General features: G+C 37.4%; 1 protein-coding gene across 1 annotated transcript in view; it reads right to left on the bottom strand.

The window, feature by feature from the left end:
* LOC134527293 (CLIP domain-containing serine protease B4-like) overlaps window positions 1-18,623 on the bottom strand; it is a 69,716-nt gene that overhangs the window by 20,791 nt on the left and 30,302 nt on the right. The window contains exons 2-3 of the mRNA XM_063359848.1: window positions 12,746-12,904; window positions 3,633-3,755 (exon numbers count right to left, since the gene is read on the bottom strand). Coding sequence (XP_063215918.1) covers window positions 3,633-3,755; window positions 12,746-12,904 — 282 coding nt within the window. The remainder of the gene's footprint in view (window positions 1-3,632; window positions 3,756-12,745; window positions 12,905-18,623) is intronic.

The raw sequence follows: 18,623 nt of genomic DNA, 5'->3' as shown, positions 1-18,623 counted from the left end.
TCAACTCTTTTAAAAATACAGTTAATCCGGAAACCAAACTACTTATCGGCCCTAAACGAATTCTTAAATGCCTGTCGTAAACAGACCCCACTCGGATATGTTGAGTAGTTTTGAAATCGCGTTGTTTTTCTTAAAGCTCTGCGCACAGTGTGTGTGCCCGTGTGGGCGGGACCCTTAACTACACGGCTACTTTCTCGTCTGGCATATTAAATTGGCAAATATTTAGCCATACTTAACTCATTTATGTGTGGTTAATGAGGTGCATTACTATTGAGAGACATTGTGGTTCTAGTGATGGGAGGGGGACACATGGCACCATTCTGTCCCTCCCTGGCTACGCCCTTTTGGCTTATGTGTCTCTATTGGCCTCGCTGGTGACATGTTAAGCGTATCCAGTCCCGCCAACCTCACCAGGCTCGCCCTAACCCAGCACGTTTAACTTTGTGTTTTTATTCTGATTGTCATTTTGTAAGAACCACTACTTGGGAAACAGAAGTGAAAGCAATAAAGAAGAAAAAAGACACAACTGTCCTACAAAATAACATGTATAAATAGGGCGATGAATATAAACTGAAAGAGACAATGTCGGATTCAGAATATTTTAGGTTAGGACAAAAATGTTTTGTTTATTTTAGATAATTGTAATTTTTTAAACCATAGTATATGTTCGATAAGTTTATGAAATGCCCAATGTTGACAGTAGTTACTTGCAATAAATATTTTTTCCGCGTGTAATCATTTGTGATCTGTATTGAGTAATTTTTTGTAGTGATTGAAACAGTAGTCTAATAATATTATTAGCGATACAAAGAAAGGTATTTAAAAATTTTGCTCTTAATGATTAGAACTGTTTTTAGTTCCACTGGCTTTGCTTGTGGTAAGAAAGATTACAAAGGAGATCAGCTGCCTACACTTGAAAGTGAATAATGAAGGTAGAAAATTTCCACACGTGAAGGACTGTGTAAGTTGGTAATTGTAAAGAGATGACAACAGTGCCCATGTGCCCGGAAATGAAATAATGCCTTGCAAAAACAAATTAGAGAAGCAACAAATTTTAAATTTTTATTTACATTCAGGATCCTTGCAAATACCAAATAAAATTAATTAATAATAAATGAAGTCGTTTAATTAGTGTTTCTACAAAAAATTCTTATAAATGTACAAACTGTAAATTATTTCTAAAATCTTTATTATTTATGCATTTAAGTATGAAGTTGAAGTTAAATTTCTAAGTTCAGGAATATGAACTTCGAAATCTGCCTGTAAGCCGAGCAGAAAGGGATGCTCCCCCCCCCCCCCTCACCAGATTTGTAGTCGATTAAAGATGTAATCAGATACAAAGTAACCAAATTTTAACAAATAATCGGGAATGTTAACTTATTGTTACTGTAACCCACAAATTGTTTGCCCATAATGCATGCAAATAACCCACATAGAGCACAGAATCTGAACAAACGTTTACCAAAAATGTAATTGTAAAGTTTTACTTAGTGTGGCATTACGTTCAGGCACGACATACTTATAATATGACAATGACAGCCATAGCTAATCCTCCACTACCACAAACAATCATACAAAATAATGAAGACGCTGCTTGCTGTGTGCTATAATGCATTAGAGACAAACACCGAAAAACTCAACTATGGCATTATTATTAACATTGTATGTATTTAAAATTAGAAAAAATAATAATATTATATACACAAAGATTAAAGAGGTTCGTAATTAAAATCCTAATTGAAACTTTTATTGAATTAATTAAAATATTATTTTCTCAAGTTATTTGTTTTAAGATCGGAATAACAAAAATATTCTAAACATTATATAATTTACCTACGTAGTAAACATTCTGCACTAACATGTGAGTCCGACCCTTAAGTTTCCCAAAAATGTTCGTATGGATATGTTAATGATTGCATACCTATTTTTAAATAAGTGTTGTAAAGCTGTCTTCCTACTGTTAGTAATAACTCTATAACGTCGTAATGAATAGTTGTACTCTGGGCCGGCCACCCAGGGGCTACATGGTACCCGGGTCAGTGGTAATCCTCAGGGTTTCTCCTCTGCTGGAGGTCTCAGCTCACAGCAATGTATAATTAAAGTTCACGTAATTCACATATAACCTGCTTTTATAATACTATGTGTTTGCTGTATTTCACTGTCGGTCTGTAACTGCGTTTCAGTTTTATTAACACAAACCCATCTTGTAAGAAAAACTGTTTATAATGGTACAATGAGATTATTGCGAAGGACATGGAACCTGAATATAGTTCAACTTGTAGTTGTGTATTCTACATAGTGGCACTTGATAATCTAAAGACTGAAGTTTCGGGGGGAGGGAGGGGGGTTGCACTTGTCCCTGGTGCCCCCCGCTGGATCCGCCACTCAACCGGATGAAGATTTTTTTTGTTCAGCTCATGGTCTGCTTTATGTTGGTTAGATGTCCAAAACATTGACTAAAGTGTAGTGTTTGCATTGTAGAACGTTTTAAATTACTGCATTTTATTGTAAGTGACAGTGTTTAAGGGGCCCGCCTCGTCAGGGGTGTATGTGTGTTAGTGAGGCGGGATGATAAGCGCGACGCTCGATGGTATTTCTAGCGCGGTATCGCCTCTAAGCTCAAGGCTCTGAACTGGCGCGCAGTCTGCTCATCGTCAATTGATAACTGTGAAATTTGTGCGGTGACCGTATTTTTATATTACGGGGAAATGAAGATAAAGGTGTAATGCAAGCCCCTTAAGTGCTTTCAAAAATCTGTACCACTTGTTTTACACCTAAAAATTACTCTGAAAACATGCGTTTCAGCCATTTTAACGCTTCTAGAAATACAGTTTAAAAACATGATCCAAAATTAAAAGTACTTTTCGGGCCTCAGCGAACTCTTAAATGCTTTTCGTAAACATACCCCACTCGGATTACTTGAGTAGTTATGAAATCGCGTTGTTTTTCCTGAAGCTCTGCGCACCGTCTGTGTGACCAGGTAGGCGGGCCCCTTAACGGCGGAGATTCTATTCCAGACTTACTAACCATCTTTAGACGTGGTTAAGCGCCATTTATGCACTGTTTTGGGCGAGACAACGTGCCGTCTCCTGACAATAAGCGCACTCACTCACACACACACTCTCTCTCTCTCTCTCTCTCTCTCTCTCTCTCTCGCTCTCTCTGAGGCATACCCATAACGCCTTTCACTCCCTCTCAAATTTAATTTTTTTAACGTATTGCCACTATTTAAAACCACTATTTTGGTCTGATTTTTGCCAGTACGCTTGTAAATACTACATGTTAATTCCAGCATGCCTAAAATATATTTTATGCTTATTTTCAAAAATCGAGTTCGAGTTAGTCTGGTCAAACAATAAAACCACCTAAATGACTCATGGCTGAAATATTATTTGATGGCTTATGATTTAAATTATGCTTAATACCCAACCTTATTCGATTTATTCTTTTCTGCAAAATGTTCTTTTTATTTATCCAAATTTGCAATAAAATCTTATTTTTTTTAACCCAAAAATTGTAAATGACACACGCGGATTCTCTTTTAATATTTAAAATATGTATAAAATTAACGATTATTTTAACTTTGTTATGCCTAAAAGGTGTAACGCATGCAAAGCGCTGCGCGGCCTCACCTAGCGGACTGCCCGCGCTGGCAGCGGCGACCAGCAGGGCCAGCACGAGGCGGTGGTCCATGGAGGCCGGGTTCTTGCGGCCGGCGAGGTGAAGGCCCGTCTGGCGCCTTACACTCTGCGTGTCTGGCCGCCGGGCTCACTCTTTATGTCTGTCCGCCCCAACAAACACATGCTTGCAATTCCCAGCGCGTCAACTTTACTACAAATATTTCTTATCTACAATTCTTTTGCAATAGATGTTTTCTAAGACATTCGCATGTCAATACACGAATGGAAATTTTACTTTTGTTTTTAAATTGACTTCCATAGTCAACAAAAATAAATGACGACATGATGACACAAGCCAGTTAAAACCCACGGGACAGAACTCTTCCAGGACTTATCAGGAGAAAATAAAAAACACAAGCAAAGAAAGAATAAGAAAGCTACAACAAATGAGTTACATAATGTCGCGGAGAGATTATTTTGGAAAGAATCATTGTAATCCTTAGTAGGCTACAGTAATTAATTTCCTTCTCATTGCAGACTGACATACGGCAAGAAATATATTTCGAAGTCATCTATATTTAATGCCAGTTTGCACGTGTTACTGCATTTCTTTAAACAAGCTTGACATGTGTGTTTCATGTATTTAATAACATTTAATAAATATTAATTTATTACTAGTTTTAACGAAATCATCAAACAAATCGACTTAAGAAAAATATATTAAAACAATTAAATATAACCAAATGATAGAATGTTCAGTTTTATTTTAAGCAAAATCATTAGTTAAAATGCACTGTGTACACATTGGCGTTCTGAAATTTTAGAATGAAAATCAATTTTCCTTTTTAAAAAACTTATATAACGGTTCTACTGGACCGCTTCCTTCGCATGATTCTGGCTCCGGCCCTGCGTCAACAAAAGAGATCTAATATGCACATAGTCATCGAACAAATGGTATAAACGAACATAATAATAAGGTACATTCGCATATATAAGGGCGATAAACCCTTTACAATAAAATAGAAACGAAGGAAGACAAATAACGACCCAACAAATGGTGAGCGTAGTCAAAAGAGCATGGACGAACAAACAAAAAAAAACAGAAAAAAACGATTACAATGAATTTAACCAATATAAACAAAACACTAGCTTGAAAGATATGACTTAACAATGAGGATAGCACGCTGTATCGCAGTGGAGCGGCCTCTGTCGCGCAGTCGGCAACGCACTGGGCGCAGGGGCTCCGGGTTCGAATCCCTCAGGTCAATTATGGATCTTTTAGCCCAAGGCTTCATAACTGACGCCTTATTGTTATGAAAGTCGCCAGGTACTTACGACGGGGAGCGAAAAAAGCAATTACGTTTCTCCCAGTCATAAGTGTCGCGCCTTCGTAGAGCGTCTTAACTATGACGCTACATCCTTTTATAAGTAAATAATTTGCAGCATTTGGCATTACTGACGCTTCGATTTTGTTAAATCTTAAGCTTTGTGATCTAGCTACCATGGCAACACACCAGTCTGGTGATCAAATCACCACAAAATATTCATGTTTTGAAATTTGAATGATATTTAAGTATACACAATATTTTATCATTTAGTTTATGATGTACTAGTTTACTTTGTGGATCTATAGAGATTATATTACTAGCGAAGTACATACGAGTATAGGTCACGAGATGTAAACATATCAATACCCTTTTATTCAGTGTCAATGTATACTTCAATTTATAAACACATATTATTATTCCTGTTATAAATGATATAATGCCAGTTTAAATGTTTTCATAATTTAATGAATTTAACATTTGTATAATAACCTGTTAAAACACCTCGTGAAAAACACATTAATCCAAGAGTACAGACATCTCGTAATTGTGTGCCGAAATTGGGACATCTTATAATTGTATTTATAAAACATTTTGCAGAAGATAAGTTCAAATTTTATGCAAAACTCTCACAGAAAAATCCCGTATTTGTCTTACGACGCGAATTTTAACTTATGACGGCCGCCTATTGTGCTGACGAGGTCTTGTTAACTGTTTAGTCATATTTTGCTGCAGTTTCATTTTTCATCTCTGCTTACATTGCCGTACAACCAATTTGAAAATAAATTCACATTTTTCTTGTTACAAAATAGATATTATCCACAAATATTCATTCGATGACAGTGGACAATCGGTTTTGGAGTTGAACATATTTTACACCCACTGCCGTGTAGCCGTACACTTTCGCGTTTGTAGATAGGTTTTCTTAAACCAGTTCACCTGAAATACTTCGTTGTTCCGTAAAACCCCTATGATGCCTTATCGCTATGACGGGGCAAAATAAGATCCGTAATCGACCTACCGAGTAGGACATGGATGTAATTTGTGTTTTCCTAATCATCTCCTTGACGCCTATCCAAACACCATCAACTACAGCAACAACCACAATTACATGACACGGGGTTACATTAAAAAAATTTAAAAATGGGAGATGTTTGGCACGCTATTGACTGCCAGACATGCCAGTGTTCCAACTCATCTTCAAAAAATAAAAATAAAAAGGGTTAATACCTTAACTTGCAAACTGGGGGCCCCGGGTTGAAATCCCGCTCCCGAAAACGTGTAGTTTCCTGCACTCAATCCTGACAATTCTGACAATCCTGCGATTTATTTACTTCTAGAAATACATGTACGCTGTACACATACACATACAAGTTAAAAAAAAAACTACACATTATTTCTTCGTTAATTTACCAGCACTCATTTCCTAGTATACGTCATATAAGGCAATAAATATGTTTAGTGAATATGCATTAGCAGTGCAATTTAAATAAACACTTTTTTTAGAGATGATAGTCTCGTATCGTATTGATTGTTGTGATATGGCATTATCATCGCTAGGTTTATTTAATAAATAAAAAAACACAAATTTGCCATAGTGGACGAAAATTTTCTTTCTAGGCGTTATAAATATGTGTTGAAATATTGTCTTCTGCAGCTACACGCAATCGGAATTGGGAAAGTTGCGTGTCATTCGAAGACGTCATCAACTGAGGATATCCGCCTTACGAGAGCCTTGCGGTTATTAAACTTTCCCGGAGAGAAACACACCGTAATATTTACATTAATTCCTCCCTGACACTTCACTCTGCTGCTACTTTGTGCTTGCGATAATCGATTGTGTAACAACAATACGGCTTGTTCTCGAAAAGTGCAAAGTTTTACTAGGAAGAAGAAGGATATTTAAACACTAGTCTTAAAAAAAATAAATCCTGTACGTTTAATACAAGACGATAATATGGTGATGACAAACCCGAATAATAAACATTATCAAAATTTTTAGACTCCATATTTGAGAGAAAACTGTAAGCGAAGTCTAATTCCCTCCCTCAAGTTCTTCGTAATGAAACCATTGAAAAATGTGATGCGTAACACAGAGCAGTTACTTCATGAGCAGTTACTTCATGAGCGGTATTGCCACACACACACTGTGTGGCATTACCCATGAAAACGTGATTTAGAAAATATCTGAACAACTTGTTAAAAAATAATAGCAGTTAAATACATTTAGGGTGTAAATTATGTTAGTATAATTGTATAGTAACACTACAAGCAACTTAAAAAACAACTCGTGTTATTGGTTTTCACTCACCTTCGTTGAATTCCCTGTAGTTAATTATGAAGGAACAGTTGAATTTTTCTTCCACTTGCGGTAGCACATTTGAAACTGCAAGAAAATAACGTCTTTTTACATTAAAGTCGCATTCCAGAACAGCCAACAGATTGCACCACTATTTACTAAACGGAATCGACCGCCATTTATGCAGAGCCGTCGACTATTAATGCTATGATTTACTCTGATGGCAGGACGAAAATTACAAGTATGGAATCATTAAGGTGAGCGATATGCTCACATCATGTATGCAGTTGAGACCTTGGTAACTTTGTGCACGCAAACCCGCCTGGAAGAAAGTTATGATAACAGACTACAAGGCGCGACAAACAATAATCTATAAGATACATTGTTTCATCTTCCATGAGGAGAAGGCTTGGTTATCGCTTCGCGGCGGAATGTTAAAAACCTGATAAGGCAATGGAAAATCTGTTGCCATAACAAGTGGACGACGTACAAGGAAGATGTTACTTTAAGATAGTGAGCGGGACAGCTTCTGTTGCAGCCAGTAGCACAAGATTCATTTACGCTCCTTGATTTGTCTACCGTGTTCGTTCAGTTTTAGCGTATTACAGTGCGCACAACGAACACATACAGTTGGCGTGTGTGTGTGTGTATATATATATATATATATACATATATATATATGTATATATATATGCGTGTGTGCTTATGTGCGTGTGTGCGTGTGTATTTCCGATCCAGTTGTCTGCAGTTTGCTTGCTTGGTATAATAATTAAATGACATGTTAAGTACAAAGATTCGAAATCTCCCGCAATAAACAGTGGTGTGTATCTCTGAATATGCCTATAATAAATAGGGTAATTTAAAAAATATTTGATACGTGACGTACGAGTTTAATTTGTTCGGAGTTAGAAAAATGAGAGCAGATTTGTTAAGCTCATCAATACATGCTACTTTTTTTTATCTGTTAATTTTAAAATACAAGGCATGAAAATTCAATACGCTAAATTTTTCAGGAAATTATGGAATACCGACATAAATCAGGTGCACGAAAGGTATAAAAAAGAAGAAAAGGCTAACAAATGTCGGAAAATTTTATTTTGAATGAATTTTGAATTGTAAATTATGATTATACTATTGAAACATTTGCTAATAGGCCTATGAAAGCGCGAAAAACTAATTTTAAATTATTATTTATTTTTGTTTGGTTCTATATTAAGTATGTTATATTTTAAGTTATTCAGTATTATGTAAATTATTAAGTTTGAAAGAGAAAATTGTTATATTTTTGAAAAATAAATAAAAATAGTGTTTTATTCAAACATTTAATAACTTTTCTTAAAATGCTGTTAAAAATCACTTAGGGTAGGGTGGGGTTATTTGAATCAAGGGGCTATTCGGATCAAAATAAGCTTATGGCCTGCTGGGCCTAGATCCTGATGCACCAGCAACGTCACATTCGAGCTTGCGTTTTAGAAGGAATATGTTGAGATATGTTCTGAGGAATTATTTTGATTGCGCTATTTAGAAGCCTTCTAAACTGCATTTGAATCTGTACAGGTAAGTGGTACTTTCCCTTGTTTTATACTGATGTAATTTTCTCTATGCAGAATATAAGGTCTGGCGATAAAATAAGTATTTCTTCAAAGTTTCTCTTTTCAGTGGTTACAGCGCCATTCTTTCCACACATGCTTATGATACAACTTGCGCGATCTGTTGATTTTTGGAGGAACTACTAGCCCTTTTCGAAGAGTAATCACATGGGGCTATTTGAATCATTTTTAGAGGGGCTATTTGGATCAGCGTTGTTCGGACGTGGCACGACATATTTATCGAGTTTGCGCTGCAGTTTGTTATCTTTCGTGGAAGAATGAGTTTAAGCAGTTTACAGATAGCCACTGTGGCTCTACAAATTTTATACATTTCTTCGAAAACATTACCTACATCGCGAACTGCGCTGAGTGAAGTGTGTCTATCAGTGTTTTGTGTGTTTTAATGATGCTGTTTTGACCTAGGATTACGTGAATAAATTTTTGGATGTTTGTAATATCCCAATACACACATTTAGGTTAAAATAATTCCAACAAAATTCAGAGCTATTTGTAAAAAATGAATGTGGGGTAAAAAGGTTTTTAATTTTTAAATGGGTTTAGTTTATACGTGCAAGTCATTAAATTAGTTGTGTTTGCTTTTACCACGCTATAATTTAATGTGCGATACTTTTGGACTCGTTAATAGCAATTTAAAAACAATATTCAGAGCTTTTATCAAAGAATAAAATGATTAATTAAAAACTCTTTTAAAAAATGCAAATGTGTTCTTCCAGTTTTAACTTGCAAGCATGACTTTACTAGAACTGGTATGGATACTCGCATTGACCCTACCTACAAACGCTGTCAAATTTGCCTCCTTATTAAATGATTTAGTTTCTGGTAATAACCCTAAGTGCCAATAGTGTCCAGACTTGCTTTTCTAAGACTGTATGCTGACCTGTAACATAATATTACCAAAAGCTGGAAAAAATTGTTTGTTTTCCAATTTTTTTCAGATGGTGAGAAAATATAAATCGAAGGATGTGTATTTGAAGTGGAAAGAAGAAGATATGAATCAGGCCGTAGCAAGCACACTACAAGGACATCTGAGTTTACGTGCAGCATCTGATCATTTCAATGTTCCATTCACCACACTTCAGCGACGAGTTTCACATGGTAAGGACAAAGCTGCCAGGGGTGAAGAAATTACCCACATCAGACCCAAGGCTATTGGACATCCAACAATTCTTTCAGATGCACAAGAAAGGGATCTTGTAGAGAGATTGAAATCTTTGAGTAATCGTGGTTTTGGCCTCACCCCAATCTATGTGCGCAAAGCAGTTTTCCAATTTTCAAAAATTAATAATATTACTGTTCCTTAAAGTGACGAAGTGAAAATGGCCGGTAAAGACTGGTTTATGGGATTCATGAGTTGCCACAAAGATAGCATTGCCCTAAGAAAACCTGAAGGTCTATCAAAAGCACGAGCAATGGGAATGAATAAGCAGGCAGTTGTCAATTTTTATGAAGTGTTGAAAGAAGTTCAAACCAGTAATGGGTTTCAGGCCCAGCCTCAATAAATTTATAATATTGATGAAAGTGGTTTCCCTATGAACAACAAACCAGCTAAAATAATCAGTGAAAAGGGCAAAAGAGAAGTAACTTCACTAACAAGTTTGGAAAGAGGCGAGAATGTTACTGTGGTTGCATGCTGTAGTGCCAGCGGGGCTTTCATTCCTCCGTTTGTAATCTTTAAAGGACAAAGGATGCGTGAAGAATACAAACAAGGCTTTCCACCATGTACCTAGGTTACTATGTCTGAATCAGGGTACATAAATGAAGATCTGTTCATCGCCTGGCTTAAACATTATGAAAACAATCGTGTCAAAGGAAAATGTTTGCTTATTCTATATGGCCACATCTCCCACCATTCGATCGGGTGTCTAAATTTTTGCACAGAACATCAAATTGAGCTTCTTTGCCTACCACCTCACACCACTCATATACTACAACCACTCGACAGAACTTTCTTAAAGACTTTGAAGACATTTTATCACCAAGAAACTACTTTCTTCATTCACACCAATCCCACAGCATCGATTACCAAATTTTTTTTTGGTGGTATTTATAATAATGCCTGGTGGAAGGTTGCCACTGTAGGCTATGCAGTTAAAGGATTTGAGTGCACTGGACTGTATCCTTACAATCCTAACAGAATACCCGACCACAAGTTCCTATCTTCAGAAACTTTTGGCCCTGAACAAAATGAAACTCCTTCATCCTCCAATCCAGGACCTTCAAATGAAACACTCATTTCTTCCAGTACAAACGTACAATCTCACCAACTGACTTGCTCTGAAATCAAATTTTCAGAAGTTTTGCCATCTCCAGTTAAAATGGCGCCAAAGAAGAGAAAAATTAACAACAAAAAGAATACTTCACTTCATCTAACATCACCCGAAAATATGATGGAAAGGAAGGAAGGAGCAAAGAGAAAACTGCTGTTGGAAGAAAAAATAAATAAAAGAAAATCACGAACATCAGAAGCACCAGCGACATGACAAGAAAAAGTTAAAAAAATATGTGAGGAAAGTCTGTAATGATTCCAGTGACTCAAGTGATGTCCCATTTTCAGAAGACGAAGAAAACACACCATGTGGTTTCTGTGGAGTCCGGTATTATGACACCAAATCTCAGAAGAAGGGAGAGTGGGTACAATGTCAAGAGTGCAACATTTGGTATCATGAACACTGCGTAGGAGCTAGTGGACAAAAACAATTTAAGTGTGGAAAATGTGATTAAAGTACACATAAAAAATTCATAATTGTATGATCATGAGTGTTTAAATCCATTTTGACAGTTGTGTAAATATTTAAATTTCTGTAACCATTTATATTTTGATACAATATAATTTTTTAGGGGGAAAATTCTGATCCAATTAGCCCCACTTCCTGATCCGATTTACCCCTCCTTTTCAGAAAAGTGGATTATTTACGTGGCAATCTGTTTTGTGGTGTGTTTAAAGTTATATGGCATTTTTCAAATCTTATATTGTATATTCTTGTTAAGAACACATAGAAGCACTGTAATTTCAGTGCCTAACTAAAAATAATTAAATAGAAGTCTTGCAATTTGAGTCAAAAGTTGAAATGATTCAAATAGCCCCACCCTACCCTAGTGTTGTCCTATTTATACAGTATTATAATTAAAGGTTTGCAGTATTTTGATATTTAAATGGTCAGGGGCTTGAAGAGTTGTTAATTAAGTAAAAGGGAAGGGACCAGAAAAAATTATTTGCCCCGCGGTCATTAATTTCTCCCAAAGGCACTTTATTTATGAAAATCGACGATGTGCGTATTTCCCTCCGCACGGTAAATCTTTTGTCAGCGTATTTTCAATAACCGTTACCAAGGTTTCTAAGCTAATTCTATAAGGTTAGAAATACTCTGCCCTTGTAACCGTCAGGAAGATTGCTTCTAGAGTTAATGTTAAACAGTCACCCGAGGCCTCGAATTCTAACTCAAATAAGGTTTATAGTGCCAAAAAAAATTGCGAGCGAGTCTTTCAGTACTCGCCAGAGATGTGTAACATCTAACCTCGGTAACGAGCGAATTCCTGTGTTCTCATGTTGCAAATACACTTGTAATACGAAGGGTTTTTTTTAACGTAGAATTCTTTAAAATAATGCCGGTTGTGATAAATACACGCAAATTGTGTTTTCAATTCATTTTTAGACGCGAATTTCCGCACCCGCCACTAAAATCCGCTGCTGGAGAAGCTACGTCGACTTGTGAGTCATTTCATTAGCCGACCGAAATTTTAAACTATATAATGAAACGGCTTCGAAAATTTTTTTCGACAATGAATATTATTAAAATACTGCCTTTGTCCTTGTGAACTCCGCAGCAGATGGCAGCACTGTGGTTGTTACACCAAATGCCGTGCACCGAGAGCTAAGATGGCGACACTGACCTGCAGGTCCTCTCTGGCTGCCGGCGGAAGCTGGTGTGCGCGGCGCGGGGCGAGCGGTCTCCCCCGACACACGTGGCGCGGGGTGCGGGGAGCGGGGCGGGGTCGCAGAACCCCGCGTGAGTCACGGTATTCCCGCCGTGGCACCGGGCACGTGACGTCCTGAATCAGGGATCGTGCGCACACGTAGGCTCGCGTGTCCGGCCGCGCGGAGCCGCGCGCCGACTGCCGACGAGGCCGACACAGCGGCCCGGGGTCGAAGACACGCCGCGTGCGTTGCAAGTGGAACTTCGCTGACGGCAACTCACGCGGGATGTCATCTCGGGGGACAGGTAGAGGTATAACATCTGTAACGTCTTAACTCTCGGTGTACGGCATTTGGTGGGAGTCATTTCGTGAATGGAACGGAAATATGTAACGAACAAGGTGCGGCCATTTGTGGCGTATGGCGTGAACCAAAGTTCACAAAGGTAAAGGGAAACTTTGTAGTATTAACTGTTTAATTAATTTTAACAAATTGGGCAGTATTTTAATATAATTATATGTCCAAAATCAGGTTCAAATTCGGGGTTTAATATTTTTTTAAATCTTTTTCGCTTTTATCGGAGCAGTTTCATTTCATAGTTTAAAATCTCGTCCTGTAGATGAAATGATTCGATAGACTATGTAGCTGCTCCGTTAACGAATTCTAACGACGGGTGCGGAAACTACGTGTGATTCGTGTCCATAAATGTAGTTTAGAAAAAAATGCTTATATTTATCACGCTCGGCATTATTTTAAAGCATTCTACGATAAATCTACTCTCCGAGTTTCATATTATAAGTATATTTGCAATATAAGAACACATTAATTTGCTTATTACCGAAGCTAGATGTTACAGATCCCTGGCGAGTACTGGAAGACTCGTTCACATTATTTTTTTACATTCGTCATTGCTTGTTTGCACTGTATCATAGAGAAATCTGAAGAACTGACAAAGAGATGAATACACAAACACACAGAAAACAAACCAAAATTAGTCTATGGCAAAAGTTAACAGAGAATTTCGTGGAAGGAGTTGGCCAGGAAACTCTCTCAGCATAGACAGTGGGCTGACAACGACTAGACTGTAGCAACAAGAACAGTGAATACACAAAGACAATAATCCTGGACAACACAGCGGGAAAACACGATGATACAGCAGGATTCCTAAGACAAAATAGCTGCGGTGGTTCGGGAACTGACGTCATCAGGCACAAACAGACTGAACGGGATTTACAAGAATGTGTGCAAGTCTACAAGTGCGCAAGTATGCGAAACATGACATCGAGCGCCTCACTCCTGAACGTTGCACTTGAAATGCCCTCAAAGTGTTCCAGACATCGCCTCGATTCGCCCCACCGGGTGGTAAAGAAGTTTCACTTGAAACAAATTCTTCGAGTGTTATGCTGCAATCACAACTGTGCGACAGACGCGACGTGCAGGACGCGATGCGACATAAATCATCTCATGATTGTGAACATGCCATTTTAATCGCGCAACAAGCTGAAACAAAACAACTAGGTACAAACTATGGATGGGCCAATCATATCATCGAATCCTCAAATACCATCAATCCTTAGTATTCGAAGGATTCGATATGCGAGGAAAAAGATTAGAGGAAAAATATCATAGGAAATGAAGTAAATTTTCAACATATATTACCTCTGAAGTTTGCTAGGTCATTATTTTTCTTCATAGCTACCAGCATTCCCCAAGACTGGGTACTTTTATCGTGTAATTAGGCCTATATAAAAAATACAATATGAATTGATTCTGGAATCTTATTTTGTGAAACAAAAATTTAAAAGGTTGAATGTTTCAACACTATAACTAATTTGTTTTAGATCTTTTTTTGTTATTGTTGATCCTTGAGACCTAAATGCGGATACAAGAGGTGTATTCGAGATAATAATAGGGATTCAAATTATATAATTGGATTCGAGAAAATTCGGATTCGACCATCACTAGCACAAACATTTTTTGCCATTACACGCGCAGCCCATATAAGACAACCACCAATGTTTACCATTTGGTTCAAACTGACTTGTTTGAGACAATTTTGTTTGATCTAATTGAATTTTTATTCAGAACATATGTGACCATATTTACTACATTTCCCAAAATAAATTTAAAAATAATACCTCAAAAACTAGAATAACAATGTTACGAACGCCAGAGACCCGACCGCGATGCCAGGTTCGAAGCTGACTGGCGGGCCTGCACGGCCACTGACGTCACGCACCAGGTCACGTGCCGTACACTGACGTAAGGCATGCCACGAGTGCCTGGCCGAATCACAAGGGTCATTGCTACACTCACTCCCCCCTCCGCACCCCGCGCATCATCCTGCCTGGGCGCTGTTATCTATAGCTGAACGGCCTTGGTAACCGCGGGCCGCCGCGCGGAGGAGTGAGAATGAACACCGCCCTTCTGGATTGTTCGGACGTCGGGTCGGCTCGGGATGACGCGACTCGTCATTGCCGCTCTCGTCGGTTCGAGAAGGGCGCCTCAAGTATTAAAGCAGTGACGTTGGCCTCCACGGGAGTTCCGAGCTGATTCCGAGCAAAGAGAAGTGCGACATCGGCAAAGAGGATGAAGAATCACCCCCCCCCCCCCCAAACGGGTTCGTCTGGATCGTGAGAGTGCCGCAACTGAGTGGCGCTAGACTGTGTGTGAGGACATGCGCGAGGTAAGGGGTGAACCACTGTTGAGCCTAGCTCCAGCGAGGAGTGTGAACAGCGTAACTTGACAGACATTGGGTGATTTGAGAATAAACATTTTTAAGTGCCAGTGATTTGTGTTCAGAGATTTTTAAGTACACTTATTTATTATTAATGTAAATATGAGTAATAAATAAAACTGTAATAAAACTTAGTTGGGCTACCCCTTGCGAACCCAGTTCTCCACACATTATAGATCGTAACAATGGTTTTATTACAAGTGCAACAGTTACACCAAGATTCGAACATAACACCACGCCCATGACGCTATGGTAATACAAAAAAATTCTAATCGGGAAGTCAGTCAAGTCCATCATTTTTACAGCGATGGCGTCACAGAATTGTCGAACGTGTTTGGTTGGAAGAAATTGGTGGTCCCAGTATTAACTACGCTCACTGAATTAAATTTATTTAAAATTATACGCAAATGGACCAATAAAGCTCTAAATGAATGGTTTTAACATTTGATGCTAATAGCGTAGCCAGGCAGCGAATAGCACCTCTTGGTTCGGAGACGCTTGGCCTATACACCTTACATTGTTCATGACCTGGCCTCGTGGTTCGAAGACGCTTGACCTGTGCGTATAATTTTGTACATGAACCGTTTAAAATGTTCGGTGAGTATCGAAGAAAAATACCTCTTAGCTACTGACTGGATGTGTTTGACCACCTACTGGATGCATTTGGCTACCAACTGGATGTGGCTGGCCACCTGCTGGACATGAGTTACTGGCCACTGAATAGACGTGCCTGGCTACTGGCTAATATTTGTATGTTTTCAGCAAGCGATGGCAATTAACGATTTTTACCAGGATTACTGGCAAAACTGGCTAATTAATTATTGCTCTTTACTCGCAAGATACTACCAGCACTGGCAAGTACCAGAATGATTTTTCAAGCGATATGCGATAACGTGCGCATGAAAACATAATCTAAAATCAAGTCCAAAAAATATATTAATGCTACTAGCTGTTTTTTATGTAACATTTCAGAGCTCAGTCAATCGTTCCCATATCAGCCAACGTCATTTAACCAAAGCATTATTACATTAATTTATTAGTTTTTTTTATTGCAGTCAGGGGTAAATCTATTAACAAATTTGCAGAAAATCAGTGAAGACAGTACACATGTTACTGTTTGAGAAGTCACGGCACCTACGGCTACAACTGTAGGACCATCTGCTATTATGTTAATGCCAATAGTAAAGTTAGGTTTTTTTTTAATATTATTTTTAAAATTTCAATTTTTTCTCAAAAACCCCTCTCCCCACAAAAAAAAATTTCTGTGTCCGCCACTGATTGCAGTTATCAGTGATAAGATAATTTAAGTACACTTACTAAACATATATTCCTGTAATTAACTAAAATATGTGGTTGCTATTTCTTAGTTAGTAATTTACAGTATATCATTAATTTCTCATGTGTATTTGGTGCCCATGTATGTCGATTATGTTTACTTTGGTCACTGTGTGTTGCCTAAATATTTTATTTTTTACGAGCTAGTGCCCGGCATGCATTATAATTCCTCCTTCAATTGTTTTGTAATTTGTTTGAAGTAGGTACACACATAAAAAGCATCATTCTATCTCTCTATATATTACTCTCTATAAATCTCAATACATTTATTTATATATATATACACGTGTGTGTGTATACATATATATAGCGCTCTTTCTCTATATACACACACACACACATATATATATATATATATATATATATATATATATATATATATATATATATATATATATATAACAATATCACCCTATCTCTCTCGATTCTCTATGTATCTGTTTATATCTATATCTCAATCAATCCCCTATCTACATATAATATATATCCCTCGCTCTATATATATATACATATTTCTCTCTATCTCTATATACCTCTCTCTATGTCTGTATCTTCCTAATTATATATTTACAAAGCAGAAGATGAACACACATACAATCATTTTTTTTTACCTACCTATATTTTTATCTGTGTTTTTTATTTGTTACAGGTGTGAAATATGTATATAAAAACACGCATGAATTCGAATTCAACGAGTGTTAAAATATCAAAGCAATCGGTGCAGAACTTTTATAAGTTTAAGATTTTGAACGAACGAACATTTACATGTTTATTTATATAGATTGGCATTTTTGCAGTTGTACTGATTACGAGCTTCGTGCACACAAACAAAGTCGTTACGTAGGCCTATTGCTGTGCTAGATATTAACTGCGCCATACGATACGCATAGTACTTATGTTAAGATAACGTTTCACAACATAAATAACATAAAACATTAAATTGATAATGTTTTACTATTAAACTGTTTCTTAGTTCATATTTATGGATGTGTTTATAAAAAGAAATTGTTTTCTATTTTGTATGCTGATAGGACCAGCGAGATTGTCGCGTGTTTGTAGATACCGTAGATGCAAATCACAAAACTTCGCCTAGCCAGAACTGTAACCCATGCTCACACTACGAGACTGTTAAAGTCTCATTTATTTGTTTTTCGTATGACAAATCCATTGGCTTGGCATTAACCAATAAAAATATAGTTAGTACGAGGGATATTATTGAATTAAGGCTCGTTTGGTAGGTAATCAAAAATTGAATACTCGTGAGAAAAAGTTTTTTATTGGCAGGTTTAGTTTACTTCATATTTCACATTTTCATATAAACACCATTCAGCTCCAAATACTTTTCGCAATGATGCACCAGCATTATTTAACCCCTCTGCATAGAAGTTTACCGTCTGGAAATTAAACCAGTTGACAATCATAATTTTGTATTTTTTTTTTTCCTGTAATTGTTGACCCATGTTTTATGAAATCAACCAAAATGATGCCCTCTTCCTCCCAAAACACGGTAGCCATCATTTTTCTACTCGAATACGCAGAATGCTTAAATCTTTTTCAGAGCTGTTTAGGGGAAGGGAGGGTAAGATGACGAAGCGGGTAAGGTGACGAATCTCAAGTTTCTCCTTCCAGACAACAGATAGCAGCACAGTGGTAGGTGCGAAAGAGAGCCATACTGGTCGCTTTGTGAAATGTGTAGTAGCACTCCATTGACTAAAACCTTTGGATCTAAGGAACGAAAAGTTTGTTTTGTGAGCAGCCGATGTAAGATTTTGTCGCAAGAAAAT

Source organism: Bacillus rossius, chromosome 1, assembly GCF_032445375.1.
Source record: "Bacillus rossius redtenbacheri isolate Brsri chromosome 1, Brsri_v3, whole genome shotgun sequence".
Classification (NCBI taxonomy): Eukaryota; Metazoa; Arthropoda; class Insecta; order Phasmatodea; family Bacillidae; genus Bacillus; species Bacillus rossius.
The sequence above is the reverse complement of the archived record's forward strand: the minus strand, read 5'-3'. Positions and strand labels throughout refer to the sequence as shown.